This window comes from Saccostrea cucullata, unplaced genomic scaffold, assembly GCF_032062105.1.
Source record: "Saccostrea cucullata isolate Sc308-1 unplaced genomic scaffold, CSIRO_AGI_Scuc_v1 ctg748, whole genome shotgun sequence".
NCBI lineage: Eukaryota > Metazoa > Mollusca > Bivalvia > Ostreida > Ostreidae > Saccostrea > Saccostrea cuccullata.
Window position 1 is genome coordinate 1 of NW_026924513.1, and position 23,463 is coordinate 23,463.

A 23,463-nucleotide genomic window follows, 5' to 3' on the forward strand; every position below is an offset into this window, starting at 1 on the left:
AAAGTAGAAGTTTTAAAAGTAATACATGTATGCTTTCCCCATACTCAATTAACTTTAACTAATTAGTAAATGTTAATTAAGTATGGCTGTACATTGGCTTTAATCTAATCTCAATTTCTACACAACGATTCTTTCTTTACCGATTGTTCGCCAAGCAGATTAATTTTATCTCGGGGAAAGAAAACTTTGCTCCCATATAATCTCTCCCGGCCCCTATCTCCGAGGGGTTGGGGTCGGAATGCGCCAATCCAAGACAATCTAGGGACTTTTTTGGCAGTAAGTTCTGTCATATCTGATGTGCTTGTATCCAAATGTTTATGATGAAAAGCAGAAAAAAAAACAGTCATTTAATTCCTTTTCTTTTTAAATCATTACCTGTATTCTTTTTTATTCGGATATAGATTTAGCTATTTTTAGGATTTTTTGTCCCAACTCCAATTTAAGTGAACCATTCTTCTTATTTATTAAATTTGGGTCTGGAATCCTCACAGGATATCACATGTTATATTCACTTATATATTTGAAAATTAGATTAAATCAAACAATACCCATAATTAAAACCATCCACATTCCATTAGTCCTACGGCATGCCAATCTGTCTGTCTGCTAATAAACATAAATTTACAAAGATTTATAAACTCTCTCTCTCTCTCTCTCTCTCTCTCTCTCTCTCTCTTCCCCCTTTCTTGAATCGCATTAAAAGAATTACACTACGATATCAACGCATTATGCATTTAAACGCCACGCGCCTGGGCAATTCAAAATTGAAATAACTTAGCATGAACAAACGCCACGCGCCACTGCTGTTTATTTACTCGTCAACAGAGCAAGTCAGCACCGGCGGTTCACGAGCGCTCGTCACGGTTCACGGAACACGTTGTCGGATCGTATCGTCGCCGTTTTTACCTGGGAGTTTAACATTAACAGACGACCAAAATACCATGTCGGTCCATCGCTGCGAAATGAGAGATGAAACCTAAATTTAATTCAGCTGAAAATTAAAAATTACGGTGATAATTTTTCTAAAAAGGATGACACAATTGCTGGATTTAAATTTTGTCTGGGAGAAACTCAAGTTCCTTTTCTTATGCATATGTAAGTATTTATTGTACCTGAGAAATTCATCTGGCAAATTCATGTGTTTATGTAAATTCCACAAATAATCTCTTTCTTATCTGTATTTTTCTGTTTATTCCGTAGTAGTCAATCTAGGCACTTAAGCTGATGAAACGCGCTAAACGATTTTTTTTTTCGAAATAGAACAATTTTTGATATATATCTAAGAATGTTCTCTGATGCTTTGTAATTTGGTTAAGTCTTCAAATTCAAGCAAAATAAGTTTCGGTTCTGTTTAATTTTCCCCCAATCCTACGATCCTAACTTTCTACCATCGAACTGAATATTTTGAAACTTTATCATACTTCATTAAGAAAGTCATTTCGTCAGTCGACGGTGGAAAATTTTCATATACCCTAGGAAATTGCCAAGTTTTTCTATTAAAATATTTGCTGTTATTAAGTTTGTTTGCAAAAATGACTTTATCACGAAATGCCTTTTCTTAAATTTCAAACCAATAATTGATCAGTCAGAAATGACATAGAATGGATCTGTCATCTTTAACACATCATTTCCAATAAGTGGTTTTTCAAATTACACCAAAAAACCTAGTTGCCATTTAAATCTTTCAGGACAAATTGTTGTAAATTGTATGATTTACTTTGACGAGGAAAATATTTTTTCCATTTTGTTTAATTCACAAATCACAAGTCATTTTTTGAAAGAAGACAGCCTTGTGTTGCCCGATAGAGACATGATAATTATGTAAACTTAGGGGATCATACGTTTTTAAACATAATGGCATTCTTCCGTGTCGTCAATCATTTTGCCATTTATGAATTTCATTAACTTATAAATTGCTATTTGAATTAGTTTAATGAATTCTAATAGAACTTTTAATTCTTGTTTAAATATCCCAGGCACCAAGTCCTGCACGTATCCAGAGAAGCAGTTTACCATTTAGTTCTCTTTACTGAATTCCGTACTACGATTTCATTTCCAAATTGATACATATCAATTTGAACACTTCGTCCGTATACCTCTGGGTCCATATTGCAATTATGGTGGCCCTTGGAGTATATATAAACCCTCTCTAAAATCGATGTTTCCCAGCTAATAAATGAAAAGTTTCTTCATTTTCTGTGTCTATATAATGTACAGAGAAATCGATTTCTGCCGAACACCCAATTAACGAATTAAGTCAATCTTCCTCTGGTCTCAATCTTAGAGTATTTGCAACAGATGTAAATTTTTAGCCTGTCTTGGGGCAAATGTACCTTAAAGACTAAACTTAAAGGCCACCCTGTCTACATTTAATAAAATAATTAAAGTTTTGGAATGTCTGCAATCATGTCCAATTGTATTATCCCGCGCTTCTATCTCTATACCCAGAATAGCTGCAAATTAAAGCATGTTAGTATTCGACAACATAAAAGCAATATTACGTCTATTAATATCCCTTCATATTTGCCAAAGAACATAATAACAGATAAATGTCGGGTTTCTTCTTTTCTTGTTTTTTTTTTTGTATAAAAGTAATCGTACAAGCACATTCCCCATACTTCCATACATTTAATCGCAAAATATTTGTTGTATATTGGGATCCTGCGTTAAAAGCACGCAACACAGATGCCTCGCTTTATACTCGATTGTGATTACTTTAATTCAGTTTATATAAAATTTTTACTATTCAGCCAGATCGATGTTTATCACGACAGAGCTCCGACTTCCCGGGCCCTGGATTTTATCAAACGAATTGACTGTGGGCTTGTTCTGTTTATAAGCTCTCAAGTAGACAGGCAGGCTAGGTAGCGGAGTCCGTCAAGTACTTATTGCCCATTTCATTTTTGTATGTGTCTGTCTTTATTGAAAATATCTCTCTCTCTCCTCTCTCTCTCTCTCTCTCTGGTTTAAGGGTCTTCCATACATTTAGTTAATAGTTGGAAATAAGAAGTATTGTGCATCATAATATGTATACCATAGTCGAATTTTCATACTCCTTCAGTTTTCTGTTCAAAAACACCCATGGAAATAAATTACAAATTGATCCATCCGCACTATTTTTATCAGTTTTATATAATCTCAAAAAATCTTAATGCATGCATTGCTAGAAATATTTTTTGTAACTTTATATGATAATTCTATTGAGATATAACCAAACTATCGTTTTAAAAACGAATGCAGAAAAACTATTCAATGCGATTCACGTAATTCTGTTTCAAAATTCTATCAACACGATAATTTATCACTTTTTGTCTCTCTGAACGCCTACAAAACAATAAGCACTGGAATTTTAGAAGAATCCATAGCAGTTTATTCACTGATATTTCCTGTTATGTATTAAACATAACCTCTTTATTGTACATAAATCGATCTATCAGTTCAAAACAATCAATCAAGTGCTCTGCAGATTGCAAATAGACTTCCCCCTCACTCGATTTGTATGCATATTAATTGAGGAATAGAAGTTAATTGTAGCTCTTAGCAGAGAGAGAGAGAGAGAGAGAGAGAAGAGAGAGAGTCCCCCTTATGCATAAACCTTATTCTTTATTCTCGACATAAAATGGGATACATTAAAGCAATTAGAGAATTACAACAGAAGTACAGGTGTAGGAGGTTTTCAAGGACAAATTCCAAACTAACTGGAGTCCGAGATTATTCTCGGATAAAAAGTGGAAGAGGGAATCCACCGGGTCTCTTTCCTTTCTGCCTTACCCTCAAAACAGACAGACCTCACTTTGCAACAAGCATGAATACATTCAAATTTCCGCTCTCCACTCATCATTTGAGTCCTCTCTTCTTTTAGCTTCTTTAAAACCAGACCCCCCCCCATGTACCTTTGACACTCTCCGCTACCCCTACCCTCTCGGTATATTCACATCAGTTCCATTTAAAAGAGATTTAGTCTATATCTGCAATATTCCCTTGATCATCTTTGATAAACTTAGATTTATGTAATCATTTCGGTTTACGTTTTTCAATCTTTGCTTTTCTAAAAAATACAAAATAATCTTGCAATGGCATCCGTATTCAAAATCTTTTTATTTGTCTAAATATTGTCAATGGCCATTAATTCCGCGCCTAGTATTTACTATTTAGTAATAATACCGGCGCCTTGACGGAGCATTGACTATTCTACTTCACTAATCATTTGGCCCTGTTAATCCCCACTTGAGGGGGACGTCGTCCAGTCTTAATCCAGGCTTCGTCTGATAGCGGGAATTAGACCAGTATTTACGGAATCAGCTGACGACCTTCTTATAGTTCATACAATGTTCTACCAACCCCCCAGTCATATTTATCAAAATGAACCTATTCCTTACGCCTTGTTTAATTTCAAAGATGAGAATTAAGTCTTTTCTTTTGCGCATTTAAAGTGTATGCCAAAAAGAAAGAACTATGTGTATCTACTGCACGTAGTGGATTATGGCCGTTTAATTCGTATCCAGGAGCCCACGGGGATATACTGATTTATTTTGGGGGAAATTCTCCAATATAACTTTATTTCACATTAGACCCAATTCTGTAGAAGTACACGCGAAACCTTGACAAAAATTTTAAGAGAACAAACAAAAAGTCTAATCTTTTCTTCAGTTTTTTTTATCGAAAGCAAATCGTAAATAATTGAGAAAAAATTGGAACATTTGAAAATAACTTTGATATCCAGACCCAGTGAGAGGGTGAACAGAGTGGTCCTTCTTTTTTAAAATATAATATATTGTTAAAGTGATAGTTATATGTCATTTGTTCTCTTTTCTGATAAATTCCAGGATAAGAACAAAAGTGTACCAAAAAACTGAAAGAAAACCCGCACCTGTTTGAGCTGAGGAAATAACATTTTCGATTTTTCAGTTTATTAATCTTTCTTTTATTTGCTTTGTCGGCTCTTTTCTCAGAAGCATTTTGGAAGCCCCCCTCCCCTCCCCCAAATTTCAAAATTTGCTAATGAGATTTATAAATTATAGATCAATGTATAAATTTTCACTGGTGTTTTAAAATAGAAAAATGAATTTTGATTGGCCTGTACTGATAGCACAGCTCCCCGTGGTTGATTTTGAGCTGAGATATGGGCGTCAGATTTGTTCGCTTGACACAGTGGTGACAGTCCTTGTATATTAATGTCGGAAACACTCTTCCACCTAATTCATTGCATTGTTTGTAAGACCCTGACAGTTCACGAGGGGTCACAAGACATGTCGTCTGCAGATCAACCACGGGAAAAACAAAATCAAATATCTGTACATATAACATACCGGGCTCCGATATACATAAACTAGTCTAGCAAGCCCACGACTAGACTAAGTGGCGATACATATATAAAAGAAATGCATTTTTACTATTATTGTTATCAAGTAAATCTTCAATTATTTAAAAACAAAGAACTAAAACCCAAAGAAAGTTCTAGAGGACAAAGTGGTGAGGTTGACATTTCTTGACAAGCCAAAAAAAGTGGTCATAATTTAAATAAGTTATAGATTTTAATTTTGTTTGTACAAAAAATTAAATAGATAAAAAAAATGGATGGAAGGGGAAGGGGCTCTAGGTTCTATCCTGGTGGACAAAATCCAATTCCGTACCATACTTACAGGATAAAAATGAGCTCAGTAATAAATATTTATGGAAACAGGTATGCAAACAGACAACAAAATTACAGAGAGACAATAAAAATACATATAAATTAATAAATGAATAAATAATTAAATTAAAAAAATTGAACTTCAGACTTTAAAAATTCATACAACCTTCTGCTACCCTTTTAGTATGAAAAATATGAACAAAATGGTGGGGACTATTTTATCAATCGTTCTCTGAAATAATACTACAAACCACAATATGCACAATTTATTGACATATCAGTTATTATATAAATATCAGTTATTGCTACAAGGTAAATATCTATTTAAGTTAGTGTAAAGGTTAACAGTGAATAAACATTTGATGGTACTATAAATCATGTTGCTACTGACTTAGATGGCTTTATTTAGAATGACACGTATCATTATAATGCATGCTGTACATTGTTGACAATGATCAAGACGGAAATATGGCATTACTGACGGCAGATGTATATTCACGAAAAAAAACAAACGAAATGCAGTGTCTTCCAATGTCGACCTTCACTTACTACTGAGTTGCTTTAATTTTGAAAAATGGACGAATAATATTGTAATAAACTCTCTCTCTCTTTCTCTCTCTCTCTCTCTCTCTCTCGTGTGTGTGTGTACATAAAAATCGTATCTGCTATATTTTTGACGCCAAAATTACAAGTTTAGATAACAGTTTAAAGGTAAATGTAAACTAGCTTTGTCAAATATATACTAGTATATATATACTAGTATATACATAGTGATAAATCATCGCCTTCTTTCAAAAGTACAAATTTTACAAAATAAAACAGCGATAGCCGAATTTGGTAAATTGAATGATGTTTCAGCTCAGTGTATAGGATACCAAAAAAAAAAAAAAAATCTTGAATGTCTACTTTTTATAAATAAAGAATTTCCATGGTCATAATAACACTAAAACATAACGTCGTTACGGATAAAATTACATGTTCACATACCAAATTGAAAATACTTTTCACACTTTCCTTGTAATTTTTCAGTTATTGACAATGGGTGATTATTTATTTTTAATTTTCAGGTCTGCCTTACTTTGCATCTGGTACTTGTCCCGATGACGTCAAAAGTCAAACCAAAACCTGCTTCGGGGATTATGAGACGAAAATAGCGGGGATTCTAACCCCCGGGAATTCTATCATATCGGGGGTGGACGCCGAGAATATTCGTCTTCTCTGCACGTATGTATAATTAAATCTGTAAAAATCTGCATGTATATTATGGATAATTCCTTGTGTTCTAAGAATGATTCCTTATTTTCATTTTACATTTTAACTTTGCGTGAAATTAATGCAAGATAGACAAAAAAGGGTATGGTATGCACGTGTACAAAACATTAAAGATTTTATCTGGTGATAAAGGAGGTGTAAATTAAGCCTTGACACGACACGAAGACTTGAAATTTATTTTAAAAATAGATTAACAAATGTTTCCATCTAAGAATCATCAATTTGATTAAAATCAACAATTGCTATATAGTCATTTAAAAATGCCTATAAAAATAAAAACTCTCTATACAACCTAACTTTTATAAAATTAAACTGTAACAAATTGCACAAGTATATCTAAGCTAGATAACTTACTACATATAAATGAGTATATGACTTATATATTTCCATTTCTAATTTTTTTCTCTGCGATAACTCTTTGAAAGTTGTCGGAGTTTATTTCTTGATAATTCTGCCGAAATGTAAATTAGGCAGGTCGATAGGTCAGAAGTTAAGAAGGCCTAAAATGCATGTAAATCTCGTGCGCATCTGTCTCTGTGTCTGACGCTAAGGAGGCAAAATGTGCATGTAAATCTCGTGCGGCTGCCTAGGTGTTTGACGTCATGAGGATTACTGAAATTGGCATGGAAATTTAAGTCTATGTCTACAATTTTAAAGTCTAAATCTACCATTTTATTTACAATGAAATGAAAATATATGACTTATATGTCCTTAAATGTATGGTTAGTCGGACTTCACCCTGAGAAGACGTATTTCATTTTGAGTGCATTACATAATCTTTATCATCAGCAAATCACGTTGAGAACTTAATATTTCATCAGACATTATAGAGATCATCGATACTATAATAACGCTGGGTTATATAACTTTATTTTTTGATTTATGCCTCATTAATGCACTTTGATGTATCCGTAGACAAATGTCTTTGGGGGCTTAAGCTCGTTTACTGAGTTTACGGCGGGAGTTGAGCATTAACGTCTATCTGGAGAACTGGTTTAACTATAAAATAATTCCAAACCAATATTGAGATTGTGGGAGGTGGGTGCCTAGTCATCTAATTAAGATGCCCTAAGTTAATTGTTTTATTATTATTTTGCAGCCGATTCTTTGAATATTTTTACTTCCACAAAATTAAGTTTAAATAATGCTAGAACGCACCGCCAAAAATTGGGATAAAATAAAAAAAATAATTTTAAATAATTTCACCATCCTTAAAAGCAATTGACAAATTCGTGAGAGTTCGTGCACGTTCTAACTACGGGCAAATTGATCTTTACCATTACGGGCTGTCAGACATCGAAAACGTGCGTTTTACTGGCATATTTCGGTCGCATTATTACAAGAGCTCTTGGTCAACACCGGGTGCACTTGAACTCGAAATCGCAACCAAATAATTCCACGCTAAGATACAAGTTTGTCACCGGTTTTCTCTCCAACCCAGCGCTGGTGGAGTTCTTTTAAAACACGAAAACGTTAACAAAACTATTTCAGAAAAGAAAACGAAAGTGATTCGTGTAAACAGAGATAAAAGGCGTTTAATTTAGATGACTGGGTTGTGGTGCATATTGAAAGGAAGGGATCGTTTATAATGGGTTTTTATTTTAGATGAAACTTACAAAACATTAGGCACTACCAAAATATTTACAGAAAAACTATTACGGCCCATCTCCATTCTCAAGTACGGACCGAAAGCTTGCAGCCCAAACTGACAAAATATCTCCAAGAAAGATTATGGGAAGACATGTTAAAAACGAATGACCAAGATTGAAGGAATGCTCTTCCTTAGTATAAATTCAATCCATCAAATTGACATATCTGTGCAACCTGCATACTTCGTTTGACAAAGTTGCTGAATAATGGGCTCTCTATCTTGATTCTGCATTAATTTTAATGATGAAATATCATACTTCACATGTTAAAAACATTCAAGGAATATGAATTGTATCTTTTTATATGTACTTTCCAATTGATCATGGTTTCATTTTCATTAAATTCATCAAAATATTTCCCTACTTTCTAATCCAAAACTTTCAATGATAAATTATCATGAAATTAGTCGAACAGATTTAAAGTTTAAGATTTTCACACCAAACTCAGTATATGATAGTCGGCCGCGTGGAGCAGTGGTAAGAATGTCTCCTCTAGAATCGCGGAGTAAGGAGTTGGTCCCTATGTTCGAATCCCACTCTGGGACGTGGAGGCCGCCAAGCCTGTCTTTTGGATGAAACCCAGTAAACTGAGGTCCCGTGTTGCAGTACGTGCTGGCACGAAAAAGAACCCTTACTGCTCAATAGCCCTTGATGCCAAGAATAAGATAAAATTTGCAGCTCTCTACCGGCACGTATTGGCGTCTCCATATGAGTGTATAAAAAAGTGTATACTAAGACCTTTGTGTGGACCTAATCGTCACCCAAGCTTAGTTTATACGATAATATGCACTTCTATCCAAACACACAACCACAATATTCTCTACAATCCAAACACACCACCACAATATTTTCTACAATCTAAACACACCACAACAATATTCACTACAAGCCAAACACACCACCACTATATACTCTACAATCCAACACCACCACAATATACTCTACAATCCAAACACACCACCGCAATCTACTCTACAATCCAAACACACCACCACAATATACACTACAATCCAAACACACCACCACAATATACTCTACAATCGAAACACATCACCACAATATACTCTACAATCGAAACACACCACCACAATATACTCTACAATCCAAACACACCACCACAATATACACTACAATCCAAACACACCACAATATACACTACAATCCAAACACACCACAATATACAGTACAATCAAAACACACCACCGCAATATAATCTACAATCCAAACACACCACAATATACTCTACAATCCAAACACACCACCACAATCTACACTACAATCCAAACACACAACCACAATATACACTACAATCCAAACACACCACCACAATATACTCTACAATCCAAACACACCACCACAATATACTCTACAATTCAAACATACCACCACAATCTACACTACAATCCAAACACACCACCACAATATACACTACAATCCAAACATACCACCACAATCTACACTACAATCCTAACATACCACCACAATATACACTACAATCCAAACACACCACCACAATCTACACTACAATTCAAAACACACCACCACAATATACACTACAATCCAAAACACACCACCACAATATACACTACAATCCAAACACACCACAATATACACTACAATCCAAACACACCACCACAATATACACTACAATCAAAACACACCACAATATACACTACAATCCAAACACACCACAATATACAGTACAATCAAAACACACCACCGCAATATAATCTACAATTCAAACACACCACAATATACTCTACAATCCAAACACACCACCACAATCTACACTACAATCCAAACACACAACCACAATATACACTACAATCCAAACACACCACCACAATATACTCTACAATCCAAACACACCACCACAATATACTCTACAATTCAAACATACCACCACAATCTACACTACAATCCAAACACACCACCACAATATACACTACAATCCAAACATACCACCACAATCTACACTACAATCCAAACATACCACCACAATATACACTACAATCCAAACACACCACCACAATCTACACTACAATTCAAAACACACCACCACAATATACACTACAATCCAAAACACACCACCACAATATACACTACAATCCAAACACACCACAATATACACTACAATCCAAACACACCACCACAATATACACTACAATCCAAACACACCACCACAATATACACTACAATCCAAAAACCACCACAATATACACTACAATCCAAACACACCACCACAATATACACTACAATCTAAACACACCACAATATACTCTACAATCCAAACACACCACCGCAATCTACTCTACAATCCAAACACACCACCACAATATACACTACAATCAAAACACACCACCACAATATACACTACAATCCAAAACACACCACCACAATCTACACTACAATCCAAACACACCACCGCAATATACACTACAATCCAAACACACCACCACAATATACTCTACTATCCAAACACACCACCACAATATACTCTACTATCCAAACACACCACCACAATATACTCTACTATCCAAACACACCACCACAATATACACTACAATCCAAACACACCACCACAATATACACTACAATCCAAACACACCACCACAATATACACTACAATCCAAACACACCACCACAATATACACTACAATCCAAACACACCACCACAATATACACTACAATCCAAACACACCACCGCAATATACACTACAATCCAAACACACCACCACAATATACACTACAATCCAAACACACCACCACAATATACACTACAATCCAAACACACCACCACAATATACTCTACAATCCAAAATGCACCACTACAATATACACTACAATCCAAACACACCACCACAATCTACACTACAATCCAAACACACCACCACAATATACACTACAATCCAAACACACCACCACAATATACTTTACAATCCAAACACACCACCACAATATACACTACAATCCAAACACACCACCACAATATACACTACAATCCAAACACACCACCGCAATATACTCTACAATCCAAACACACCACCGCAATATAATCTACAATCCAAACACACCACAATATACTCTACAATCCAAACACACCACAATATACTCTACAATCCAAACACACCACAATATACTCTACAATCCAAACACACCACCGCAATATAATCTACAATCCAAACACACCACCACAATCTACACTACAATCCAAACACACCACAATATACTCTACAATCCAAACACACCACCGCAATATAATCTACAATCCAAACACACCACCACAATATACACTACAATCCAAACATACCACCACAATCTACACTACAATCCAAACATACCACCACAATATACACTACAATCCAAACATACCACCACAATCTACACTACAATCCAAACACACCACCACAATATACACTACAATCCAAACACACCACCACAATGTACACTACAATCCAAACATACCACCACAATCTACTCTACAATCCAAACACACCACCACAATATACACTACAATCCAAACACACCACCACAATATAATCTACAATCCAAACACACCACCACAATATAACTACAATCCAAACACACCACAATATACTCTACAATCCAAACACACCACCGCAATATAATCTACAATCCAAACACACCACCACAATATACTCTACTATCCAAACACACTACCACAATCTACTCTACAATCGAAACACGTCACCACAATCTACTCTACAATCAAAACACACCACCACAATATAATCTACAATCCAAACACACCACCACAATATACACTACAATCCAAACATACCACCACAATCTACACTACAATCCAAACATACCACCACAATATACACTACAATCCAAACATACCACCACAATCTACACTACAATCCAAACACACCACCACAATATACACTACAATCCAAACATACCACCACAATCTACACTACAATCCAAACACACCACCACAATATACACTACAATCCAAACATACCACCACAATCTACACTACAATCCAAACACACCACCACAATATACACTACAATCCAAACACACCACCACAATCTACACTACAATCCAAACATACCACCACAATATACACTACAATCCAAACACACCACCACAATATACTCTACAATCCAAACACACCACCACAATATACTCTACTATCCAAACACACTACCACAATCTACTCTACAATCGAAACACGTCGCCACAATCTACTCTACAATCAAAACACACCACCACAATATAATCTACAATCCAAACACACCACCACAATATACTCTACAATCCAAACACACTACCACAATATAATCTACAATCCAAACACACCACCACAATATACTCTACAATCGAAACACACCACCACAATATACTCTACAATCAAAACACACCACCACAATATACACTACAATCCAAACACACCACAATATACACTACAATCCAAACACCACCACAATATACTCTACAATCCAAACACACCACCACAATATACACTACAATCCAAACACACCACCACAATATACACTACAATCCAAACACACCACCACAATATACACTACAATCCAAACACACCACCACAATATACACTACAATCCAAACACATCACCACAATATACACTACAATCCAAACACACCACCACAATATACACTACAATCCAAACACACCACCACAATATACACTACAATCCAAACACACCACCACAATATACACTACAATCCAAACACACCACCACAAATCCAAACACACCACCACAATATACTCTACAATCAAAACACACCACTACAATATACTCTACAATCCAAACACACCACTACAATATACACTACAATCCAAACACACCACCACAATATACACTACAATCCAAACACATCACAATATACTCTTCAATCCAACACCACCACAATATACACTACAATCCAAACACATCACAATATACTCTTCAATCCAACACCACCACAATATACACTACAATCCAAACACATCACAATATACTCTTCAATCCAACACCACCACAATATACACTACAATCCAAAGACACCACCACAATACAATCTAATAACATCTCCTGTACGATTTTTTATATGGTCACTATCATATGTAAATCAATATACTCTACAATCTTTTTCATAGTCTTTTTAAGTCTTAACCATTTTTTTTTTAAAATAAAAATTGAATTTATAACAAATTTGGGGCTAGGGGGCAACGAAAATTTTTCATTGAAATAAACATTGGCATTTTTGCCGCTGTTCATAAATTTATAAATGAATCTTGTTGATTTAGCTATATATATTATTGACTCTTATTTGTACACGTTTTTGCTACCATTTTGCATGACAATTACTGTGATTTTTTAAGGAGAAGAACTAGTAAGATGTTAGATTTTGTTTCTTATCTTTTTGCTTGTCAATAAAATATGATCAAAACAAAAACAACAAATTTGTTGAATTTGTCTATTTTTAGTGGGTTTAAATATGGAGAGGCCTGTGTTGCTAATTTGAAATCAAAATGTCCACTGGATTCGGCCCCCATAGAGGAGGAGCTCCTCCAGCTGACCTTAGCAGAAGAGGAGCTAAAAGTCCTGTGTCGAGACGACTCCTTATATGATGGTAAAACTAAATACTCTATTTTGTTTTTCAAAGCAATGTTGTCAAGTTTGACGATATATCAATATTTCATGGAATTCTTTACAGGTTTTCAAGTTTTCAAAGTCAGTTTTAGAGTACAGATTAAATAATTTCAGTTAGCAAAGCACAGTTTTTGAACACTCTAAAAAGTTACAATTCTCTACAGCTATCTTTAAGTTCCTAAATAACAAACCCCAGCCCAACGAATGGAATAGTAAAGAGCTTTGTCAATAATTTAAAAAAAAAATCTTTCAATTTCAAAAACATTTTGCTATTTAGAGTCAAATACAGATTTACTGTCTACAATTTGATTGATGGCTTTTTTTCTGCAGTACAATTTAACCATGTTATGCTCTTAGACAGCTTTTATTTCATTTAAAATGCATATGCCTTGACATATTATAGTTTTGATAGGCATGTATGTCTGCGCACTTTGCCTGCTGTAACCTCAAAGCACATGATTTAAATGATTACAAACGCTTTAACTTTGAAGTCCAACATTTGAAGGCGTTCTATTTGTTTTTATCTTCCAATATAATTAATATTCATTCTACAGTGTTCTCCGCCTATAATTAAATAAAAGAAAAATTCATAACAGATTAATTCTTTTTGAAAGCACACAGTTATGAAGAAACGCACTTTGCTCTTTGATGCAGAGCAAGCTTAGCTAAATCGTAAGGGTACAGTTTAAAAAATTACGTTACTCCTCCCGGAACTTTGATTATGAAAATATCTTTTGTTTTACTTTACATAGATTTGTCACAAAGAAACGTATGATGCCTTGGAACCTTACAGAATCAAAGCACAAATTTCTTCTAAAAAGAGCTGCTGTTCAAAAATTCAATACGTTATGCAATTCTCGTGTAATTCTCGTGTAATTATCGAGATAATATCGCGCGTATGACTACTTAACGTTGATATATCTCAATCAAAGTTCATCCTTCAAATGCCAAACACTGCTTTTAATGTAATAATCATGAGCAGATCCGGTAGTTAACAACCTTCTCCGATAAAAAAAAATCCCTTGCATTGCTGGAAAGAAGCATACACAAACTGGTCCAGTCAAATATCTGAATTTAATACAAACTCTCGCATGGAGAAGGAGTCGTTAGGTAGACATGAATTGTGGCGCCATCTTCATAAAGAGAAAAATGTATTTATATCATTAGAGACAGTGTGTTTGAAGATTTGGTTATGAGGGCGATTTCTGGAATGTCTTGTTCTGCATGTTTATCCAAAAAAACACCGAACTGTGTTCGGGGTCAAACCTCTTTCAAAGAAAGTGTTCACTACAAAAAAATGTTTGTACTAAATGTAGCATTTTTTTTATCAGGATGATTTCTTTGTACAGTGTAGCTAGAAAAATTGACTGGGAGTTGAATCAATAATAAAAATGTCATATACAAAAGTTAACAACAGCCATCCCTGTCTTCTTTTTCATCTGAACAGATGCATGTACATGTAAATAAACCTTTCAGTATAATATCCACTTAATTTATTTATATATAAACTTAGTTTATATTAAAATAACTACGTCTTATGTCAGACAGTGTATATAATATGGTCAATAAATCTAAAAAAAAAAAAAAAGATCTTTCATTTGATGAGAACATATTTTCTTTATTTCAGTTTATGCACGAAATAGATATTGCTATGAGAAATCGGGAATAGCCAGTGAGAAATGTTTCCGAGATGTAATGAATTCCTCTGTCCGGATTATAACGGATTTAGACCAGAGGTCTGTCACAGGATTTTGTGGGTGAGTACCTTAAGTGGATGTAAAAAGTGTTCCAAAGCAAATTTTTTACAAGTCGAACACGCCTATGCTTAATTTGATCGCTGTAAAATTACTCTTTTCATTAGCCGATTCGACTTATAAGATTGAGTGAGATAGAAAATATATTTTGTTTTAAAAATTTAACTTACTAACTAAATAAATAGATAAATTAAAAAAATAGATCAATAAATGAATAAATAAATTGATAAACAATTTAATAGATAAACATGTATATATGGACGCATAAGTACAGCATGTCAAGTAGAAATACGTTTATTCGTATGTACATGTACATGTATAGTTGATACATGTACACGAATGCAAGTTCCGTAGCATAATTACTGTCAATAAATTCCAAATAAAGGGGTTTGTTGATAACTTTTCAAATGATATGCAGAAGTTCAATAAATTCTTAATAAAAAAAATAATAAAAATTAAATAATAATATATCTAAAAAATCAAATAAATGTTTTGCATGGGAAAAAATTCTTTGCCGAACGAATAATGCGACCTTGTCTTTTTACAAATAAATTACAGTCATTAAATGAATCAACAAGAATAAAATTAGGTGCTTCCAAATGAAAACGGCAACTATTTTTCAAAAGTAAAATAAAGTGATAAACGAGGACAGACTACATCATTCTGAGTCATGTAAAAATAAGACAATATTTAAACCATTATTTACATTGTATAATCTGTTTGTCCTAAGGACAAAATCATATTTCTACTTTCAGTCTTACAAATTTTAAATTAAAGAACTAAAAATAATGGACTTTCCAAAGATTGACTGCTTGATTGATTGTATATTGTTTAACCTCCCTCTCGACAATTTTTCACTCATATGGAGACGCCACTACTTGCCGGTGGAGAGTTGTAAATTTTGTCCTATACTCGGCACTTAGGGCCATTGAGCAGGGAGGGATCTTTTTCGTACCAGCACCTACTGCGACACGGGACCTCGATTTATACGGTCTCATCCGAAGGACCGGTCTTCAAGTCCCACAGTGGGATCGAACCCGCGACGTAAGGATTGACTCCTTACTTCGCGACTCTAGAGCAGACGCTCTAACCACTGTTCCACGCGGGCGACTTCCAAAGATTAAGAATCTGCAGTCTTAAAAAATTGTCGTTTATTGACTTGATAAAGACTATATACAGAGTATTGTTCTGTTTTTTTTTGTTGTTGTTGAACGTCCCTCTTGAGAGATTTTCACTCATATGGAGACGACTCCACTTGTCGGTGGAGGGCTGCAACTTTTATATTCAGCATTTAGGGCCATTTATAAGTGAGAGATCTTTTACCTGCCAGCACCTGCTGCAACATGGGGCCTCAGATGAAAGACTTAATCCAAATGAGCGATCTCCATTATCCGAAGTGGGAATGAAAGGTTCAACTCCTTACCCCGCTATCATAGATCTCAAGTGAACGCTCATACCAATACGTTACGCGTGTGACTACATTGTGCGTGATAATTTATTGTTTTATATGTAATTATTTTTAAAATTCAGATTGAACACGATGTGTTTGTGAAACACTGATGCGCCCGCATAGCAGTTAAAGGCCAAGGTTAATGTTTTTTTTCTGATTTAAACCAAATTTAAGGTCAAATTTCAAATGTTGTTATCTAAAATAAGCTTAATTTACAATAATACTTCTGTGAACCCATAAAGCCCTAACAACAACTATTCAGATAGTAGGGATGGGTATCGCCAAAAATTTTGTATCGCGATATATCACGATTTTTTCCCACAATATCATGATAATACCATGATATTTTTAAAAGCAGTTTTTACAATGATTTGATATGAAAAGTCATTATTTTTCTAAACAATATGCTAGAAAAACAAAATTTTACTTTGTTGAAATTTTTATTTATATAAACTCAAATATGTTTGGACGGTAAGATGCCGTTCTTTTCACTTTTTACAATTTTTTTTATACTTTCTGTAATTGTTATTTGAAAGATTGAACAAATAAATGAATAATTTCAGGACTTTATAATATGTACCTACAGACTGGTATTTAGGTCTCCGTATCACGATACGTATCACGCAACAAAAAATCGCGATATACCGGTATACCGATAAAATCGCACATCCCTATCAGATAGTATGGGATCCAGCGTAAAATTTTTCAAAAGTAGCTATAGGCCATACAAAGGTCCTCATATCAAGATCAAAAATATAGAAATACATCAGAAATGTAAAAGGCAAACCCTTCAAATAATATAGCAAAGGTTAAAGTTTTTTTAAAGTAGGTCTCGCTGTTAGATCAAGGCCATAAGGTTAAACAAATTGGCCAAAACTTTAAACTTGAGCTGCCATATGGGGGCATCAATACATAAACTGATTTCAAAAAAATATGAAAAATGAAACTTTTCTAATTTTCAAAGCATTACGAATAAAACACTTGAAAACATCAATAATTTTTATTAACGGATAAATTACAATATTTTCCTTTGAAAATGTAGCAAAAACAAAAACATTTTACTTTTCTTTATAACACTAGGAGATCCAATAAAATATAATGATGTTAACGGTTATTTTTATAATACACGCACTGTATGCTTGACTTATTATCTTTGTGATGTTTAATTGCATGGTTTATGAGTATGACTAAATGAAAACGATTTTTATTTGAATCTAGGAATGTGGACACCTTGTTAAGTTGTATAGGTGACGCCTTACACGCCCAGAAGTGCAGTGAGGAGTCCATCACTCAGAAAGATAAACTGGTCCGGCCGCTAATCCGGGGTAGCCAGGAGTGTGATAAATCTGCTTACACTGTAAGTCTGTCTCTATATAAGGTTGCTTGTATTCATTTATTCTTTTATCCAAGGTATATCCTTATAAGTCTTTATTTAGTAGTCTTAAATGCAGTGTAGGCAGGATTGTGATAGACATATCAGAGTATGATACATGTAAATGTCTACACTGAAAGCTTGTAATGCAAACACGTGTCTAACAAACTACTACACCGAGTAATTGATCTACACGTAAATATAAAAAAAAATAATACAGTGTATTATATACAGTTTATTATATGATTGAATAATTTCCATCTCTCTGATGGCTGAGATCCAACTATGTTAGAAAAATACTACGTTGTATTGACCTGCACGTGACGTTCCAGGTGAATACAAGGATTCATTTCCTCTACATTGATCTAAAAATAGATCAGGAAATCCCAAATTCATACAAATTGTTTTGGAAAGATATTTAAACGATTGTAATTTTTTTTCATGTGAACAATACGTAAACAAATGGATATATTATTTTCGGGGAGGGTGGTAAGAGGGGATGCAGGGACCCCCTCCAACACTTTTACTGAACAACAATTTTTACTTTTTTGGCAGTCGGTTTTCCTTGATAATATTCCTTCCTTTCAAAATCTATCCTATGAAAAAGACTTGACATTATATATTTTTTCATGGCAATTAAAATTGATAAAAACATTTCAAATTGATACGACTGGTAAGGTTTAAATACATTTTAATTCTGCTTCTCTTTTGTATTTGGCTAGGACTTAATTAAATACAAACAAGTAATGAGCTGTATCATTTTATCAGTGAATCATAAAATAAAACAATTATTGCTGTTTTTGAGGTCAATACAATGATTTACCCATCTTCGAAGTACAATATTCACCTTGCCCTTCGGGCTCGGTGAATATGGTACTCCTCGGATGGCTAAATCATTGTACAGTGTATTGACCTAAAAAAAACAGCAATACATTGTAATTGTATAATATTCTTTGAGCATTGAAGCTTCCAGCTGAACGCGACTGGAAGAAAAGGTTTGAAGAAGGGGACCATTTCCCAGTAGTTGATGATTTCTATAGATAACTTTGATTAGTGGATTTAAAACTAATTTTACAGAGTACAGTGTATGTTACACAAGCTAATTTAATCCTTTAAGTGGACGTTTTAATCAGTTTCCTTCTTGAAGACTGCATTAAGGCATACACTTTGAGAATTAATGTTTAAAAATACATTTATAACAACTAGATATATGACTTACTTATGATAAGTGCTGTTTTAAATAAATTGACTCGGTGTAAACATATGACGTTTATATCAGAAAAATATGAAGAGCTGTTTATGAATTCCTCCCCCCAAACAGAATAGCTGAAGTCATGTTTAATCTCTCCCTCTCCTATAAAAACAACTGACAATGTCATCTGTTATCTAATTATTAGTTGGGCAGGAGATTTTTGGAGACAATTGTGTAAAAAGATTTAGACTATGATCTTGGTCGAGAGAATGTCTTGATTTTTATCGGTTGTAAGACGTTGAAAAAAAGAACATTTATGGCCTTCAGGGAAAATTTATTTTTTAAGTTTATAAGAACATTTAAAGCTTGATATTTAAACAGATTCTACATTTGGATTATTATGACAGACTGTGGTAGCGGAACAAAAGAAAAGACATGCATCAAAACGTATTTCCATTAGCTTTTACCATTTACGGGCGAGCTATAAAAAAGATAGAACCAGCGAAGTTTATTGCACCTGACAAATACCATTAACGACCAAAAAATCCGTCACAATTACCTATACAAAATATTCCCCACGCTTGTTTCCGCGGTTTACTCTGTTTTGAACTTGTTTAAATTGTTCAAATTCGATCACTCAAAATCGGTGAAATTAAAAGAGGTAAAACAATTAAATCATTTACCAACATTTCCTTAAAAAGTTTTTGAAAATTATAAAAAGTGGTTATAAAAGAAAGACTCGATTGTCTTCAAAAAGAAACAGAACTTTTTTCCGGCTTTATCCTATTATTGAATGAAAAAAAAAATCATGAAGTCACACTAAAAACTAACTTGATTTTCTTTTAAATTGCGCACTCATTCAACTTTTAACAGAAAATCTTTTGAGATAAATTTTTGAGATAAATAAACTTTCGGTGTCTAAAACTGTACACGTAGTCATGCCACTGCATATACCGTCTACACAAGTATTTTTCAAAACGTATACCTAAGTGATTTTTCACATCCAACAGCTGATTTTTGTCTACTTTTAATAAAGACATTGAATTTCATTAATGAATGTTTCATAAAAAAACGAAGGAGTTTTAAGATTAAGAATCATTAAATTCTTTTTTTTATTTTCAGGTTTCTAGTCAGAAGACAACGCCTTCACAGTTACAAAATGGCCGCCAATCCGGCACAAAGGGGAGGGATGGTACAAACACAGCAAGCTACTGCTTACCAAATCTAACATTAATTTTATCATTACTGTCGGTATTTTCATTAGTTCTGGGATTTTCATGACATGACAGTGTATGATAGACAATTGACTTTAGAATAGAAGAATGTGCATACTGCCGAATTTGACCGCATCATGACGTCACTCGGCATCCTTTGCTAATGACAAAGTAGGAAACGTGGTGGAGGAATGCGAGAAACTGTAGTTATACTTAGTGAAAGAGATGTTGAAATACATCAGAATATGCTTCCCGTGTAGGAATGTGTAAAGGAAAACATTCTGTATGTGAGTGCGCATGTGTGTGATTTGGCGTGTCCCGGTGGTTGGAGTTCTTAATATAAAATTTTATTTCATTTCCGGCCTGTTGGCAATTAAATCGTTCAAAGTGCTTATCACAGTCCTGGATTTGTGATTAGTTTTCGTAGAGATCATTTTAAAATGTACATGCTTTCTTTTAGGTCCAGCTTGAAGCAAATAAAATCAATGTAAAATATTGTTGCTCATGACTTGTAAGGCTTATTAAAAGCAGTGAACACTTTGATTGGTAAAACTTAGAATTTGTCTGTTTCTCTGCTCTAGTCCATTCAAAGTGCTCTTTTTTGTTTCATTGTTACACTTGCATTGATAAAGATATGTTTAAAACTGTTAAATAAAACCTATGAAAATACCTTGTCATTTTTACATAAATGTATATGTAGCTTATATTAAGTTCAACAGTTGGTGTTCTTTTCAGTGTTCGAATCAAGAAAGTAACAGGGGCGGTGCATATTAATTGTACGGCATCGTCGCAAACCACGGCCAAAATGTACGCTCCTCTCCCATTCTGGAGAGAGCTATATATATGCGGACCTCCGGACCGTGGTTTGAGACGATGATTGTACGGATAAAACGCTTAATTGACTTCTATAAAAGTCAAAATTATGAAAGGGAAAAAACAGATTTCATTTAGGTTAAATCAAAAGATACTTCATATCGTTGTAAAAAGCCACTCGGATACTGAAAAAGCCACTTGGGATTTACAGTGTAGTAGGAAAATTCACCAAGAATTTACAATAATGCAAAATCATTGGAAAGATAACATCTTTGAAAATTATGTATGTCAAACTTCAAGGTCAATGGGTTAAAAATCATCGTGTATTTAGAAAGGCCTTGTCAGAGGTAATACTAGTATACAAGTATGAAAGCCTTATCTTTAATCTTTCAAAAGTTTATTACAATTTTAAAAAGTAATGTTATTTTTTTTTTAAAGTAGGTCAAACTTCAAAGTAACGGTGTCAAAAATCATAGAATATTCACAGGTAATTCACACGTGCGGAATACGAAAGGCCCATCTCCTCTAATTCAAAATGTTCAAGTTTTTGTGATAGACTGAAATTTTCGCAAAAGCAAGGGATAGGAAGGGCCCTAGAATGTAAGATATTTAACTAAACCATTGATTCATATAGATAAGTAGCTATTAGTTTAATATTTTTTTTAGTGTAATTCATCTTTCAATGTTGACATATTTAAAAATTCCTTAGCATAAAAAGTGTTAGGTTAGGTTTTAAAGTTATAAATAACAATAATGTCTGATATATAAATCTCCTTATATCGGATGATAAATAGCATTCTTTTTTTTTTGAGTGTGCACTCTGTGTTAAGTGTCTAAGTATTGTATTTTACTATAAATTAAACAATGTAACGTATATTAATTTGAGAATCGAAGATACAGAAGTTTTTAGCTCATAAAGTCTGTTAAACCCCTTTTTTCGAACACTTTCAACGAAGGTACATGTAGATAACACCCCAAGAAAATTCCATGCAGCACCCTCAAAGTGCAGTTGTAAAAAAATAAATACTTGCAAAAATAAATCGTTTCATTTTTGAAAAAAACATGTATCAATTAACTAGTTATGACTGCCGTCACGAGAAAAGGGCCCTTAAGGTTAAATTTTTATAAATGGCAAATTTTGATAGCTGGACTCTTTTTGATGCATTGTACAAAGGAAGTGTCAAAGGAAAAGGGGGGGGGGGTTGTAACGAGCTGTTATGCATTTTTACTTCAAATTGGGGCAATTACCAATATACATGTAGACAGTTACACTGAATGAAAAGACTTACAATGATAAAAAAGTAAAGAAGAGTCACGTTTACAGATTTTAGAGAGTGTCATAGGTCATTGAATTATTATCAGAAGACAGGAAGGCTCAAAGAAGAGAGGTCGGAAGGAAACATTTAACACGGTATCTGATGTTGTCAAAAGAGAACGTGTATCTGTTGTGTAAATGTATTTGGACACTGTCTTATTATATTGTTCAAG

General features: G+C 34.0%; 1 protein-coding gene across 1 annotated transcript; it reads left to right on the forward strand.

Annotated features, from left to right (window-relative positions):
• The first annotated feature begins 827 nt into the window (after positions 1–827).
• Positions 828–21,831, forward strand: LOC134266606 (uncharacterized). Its single transcript, XM_062748825.1, has 6 exons — positions 828–1,095; positions 6,700–6,856; positions 14,015–14,160; positions 15,808–15,937; positions 18,603–18,741; positions 21,071–21,831. The coding sequence occupies exons 1-6, from the start codon at positions 1,032–1,034 to the stop codon at positions 21,227–21,229; spliced, it is 795 nt and encodes a 264-aa protein (XP_062604809.1). The 5' UTR covers positions 828–1,031; the 3' UTR covers positions 21,230–21,831.
• Positions 21,832–23,463: the final 1,632 nt, after the last annotated feature.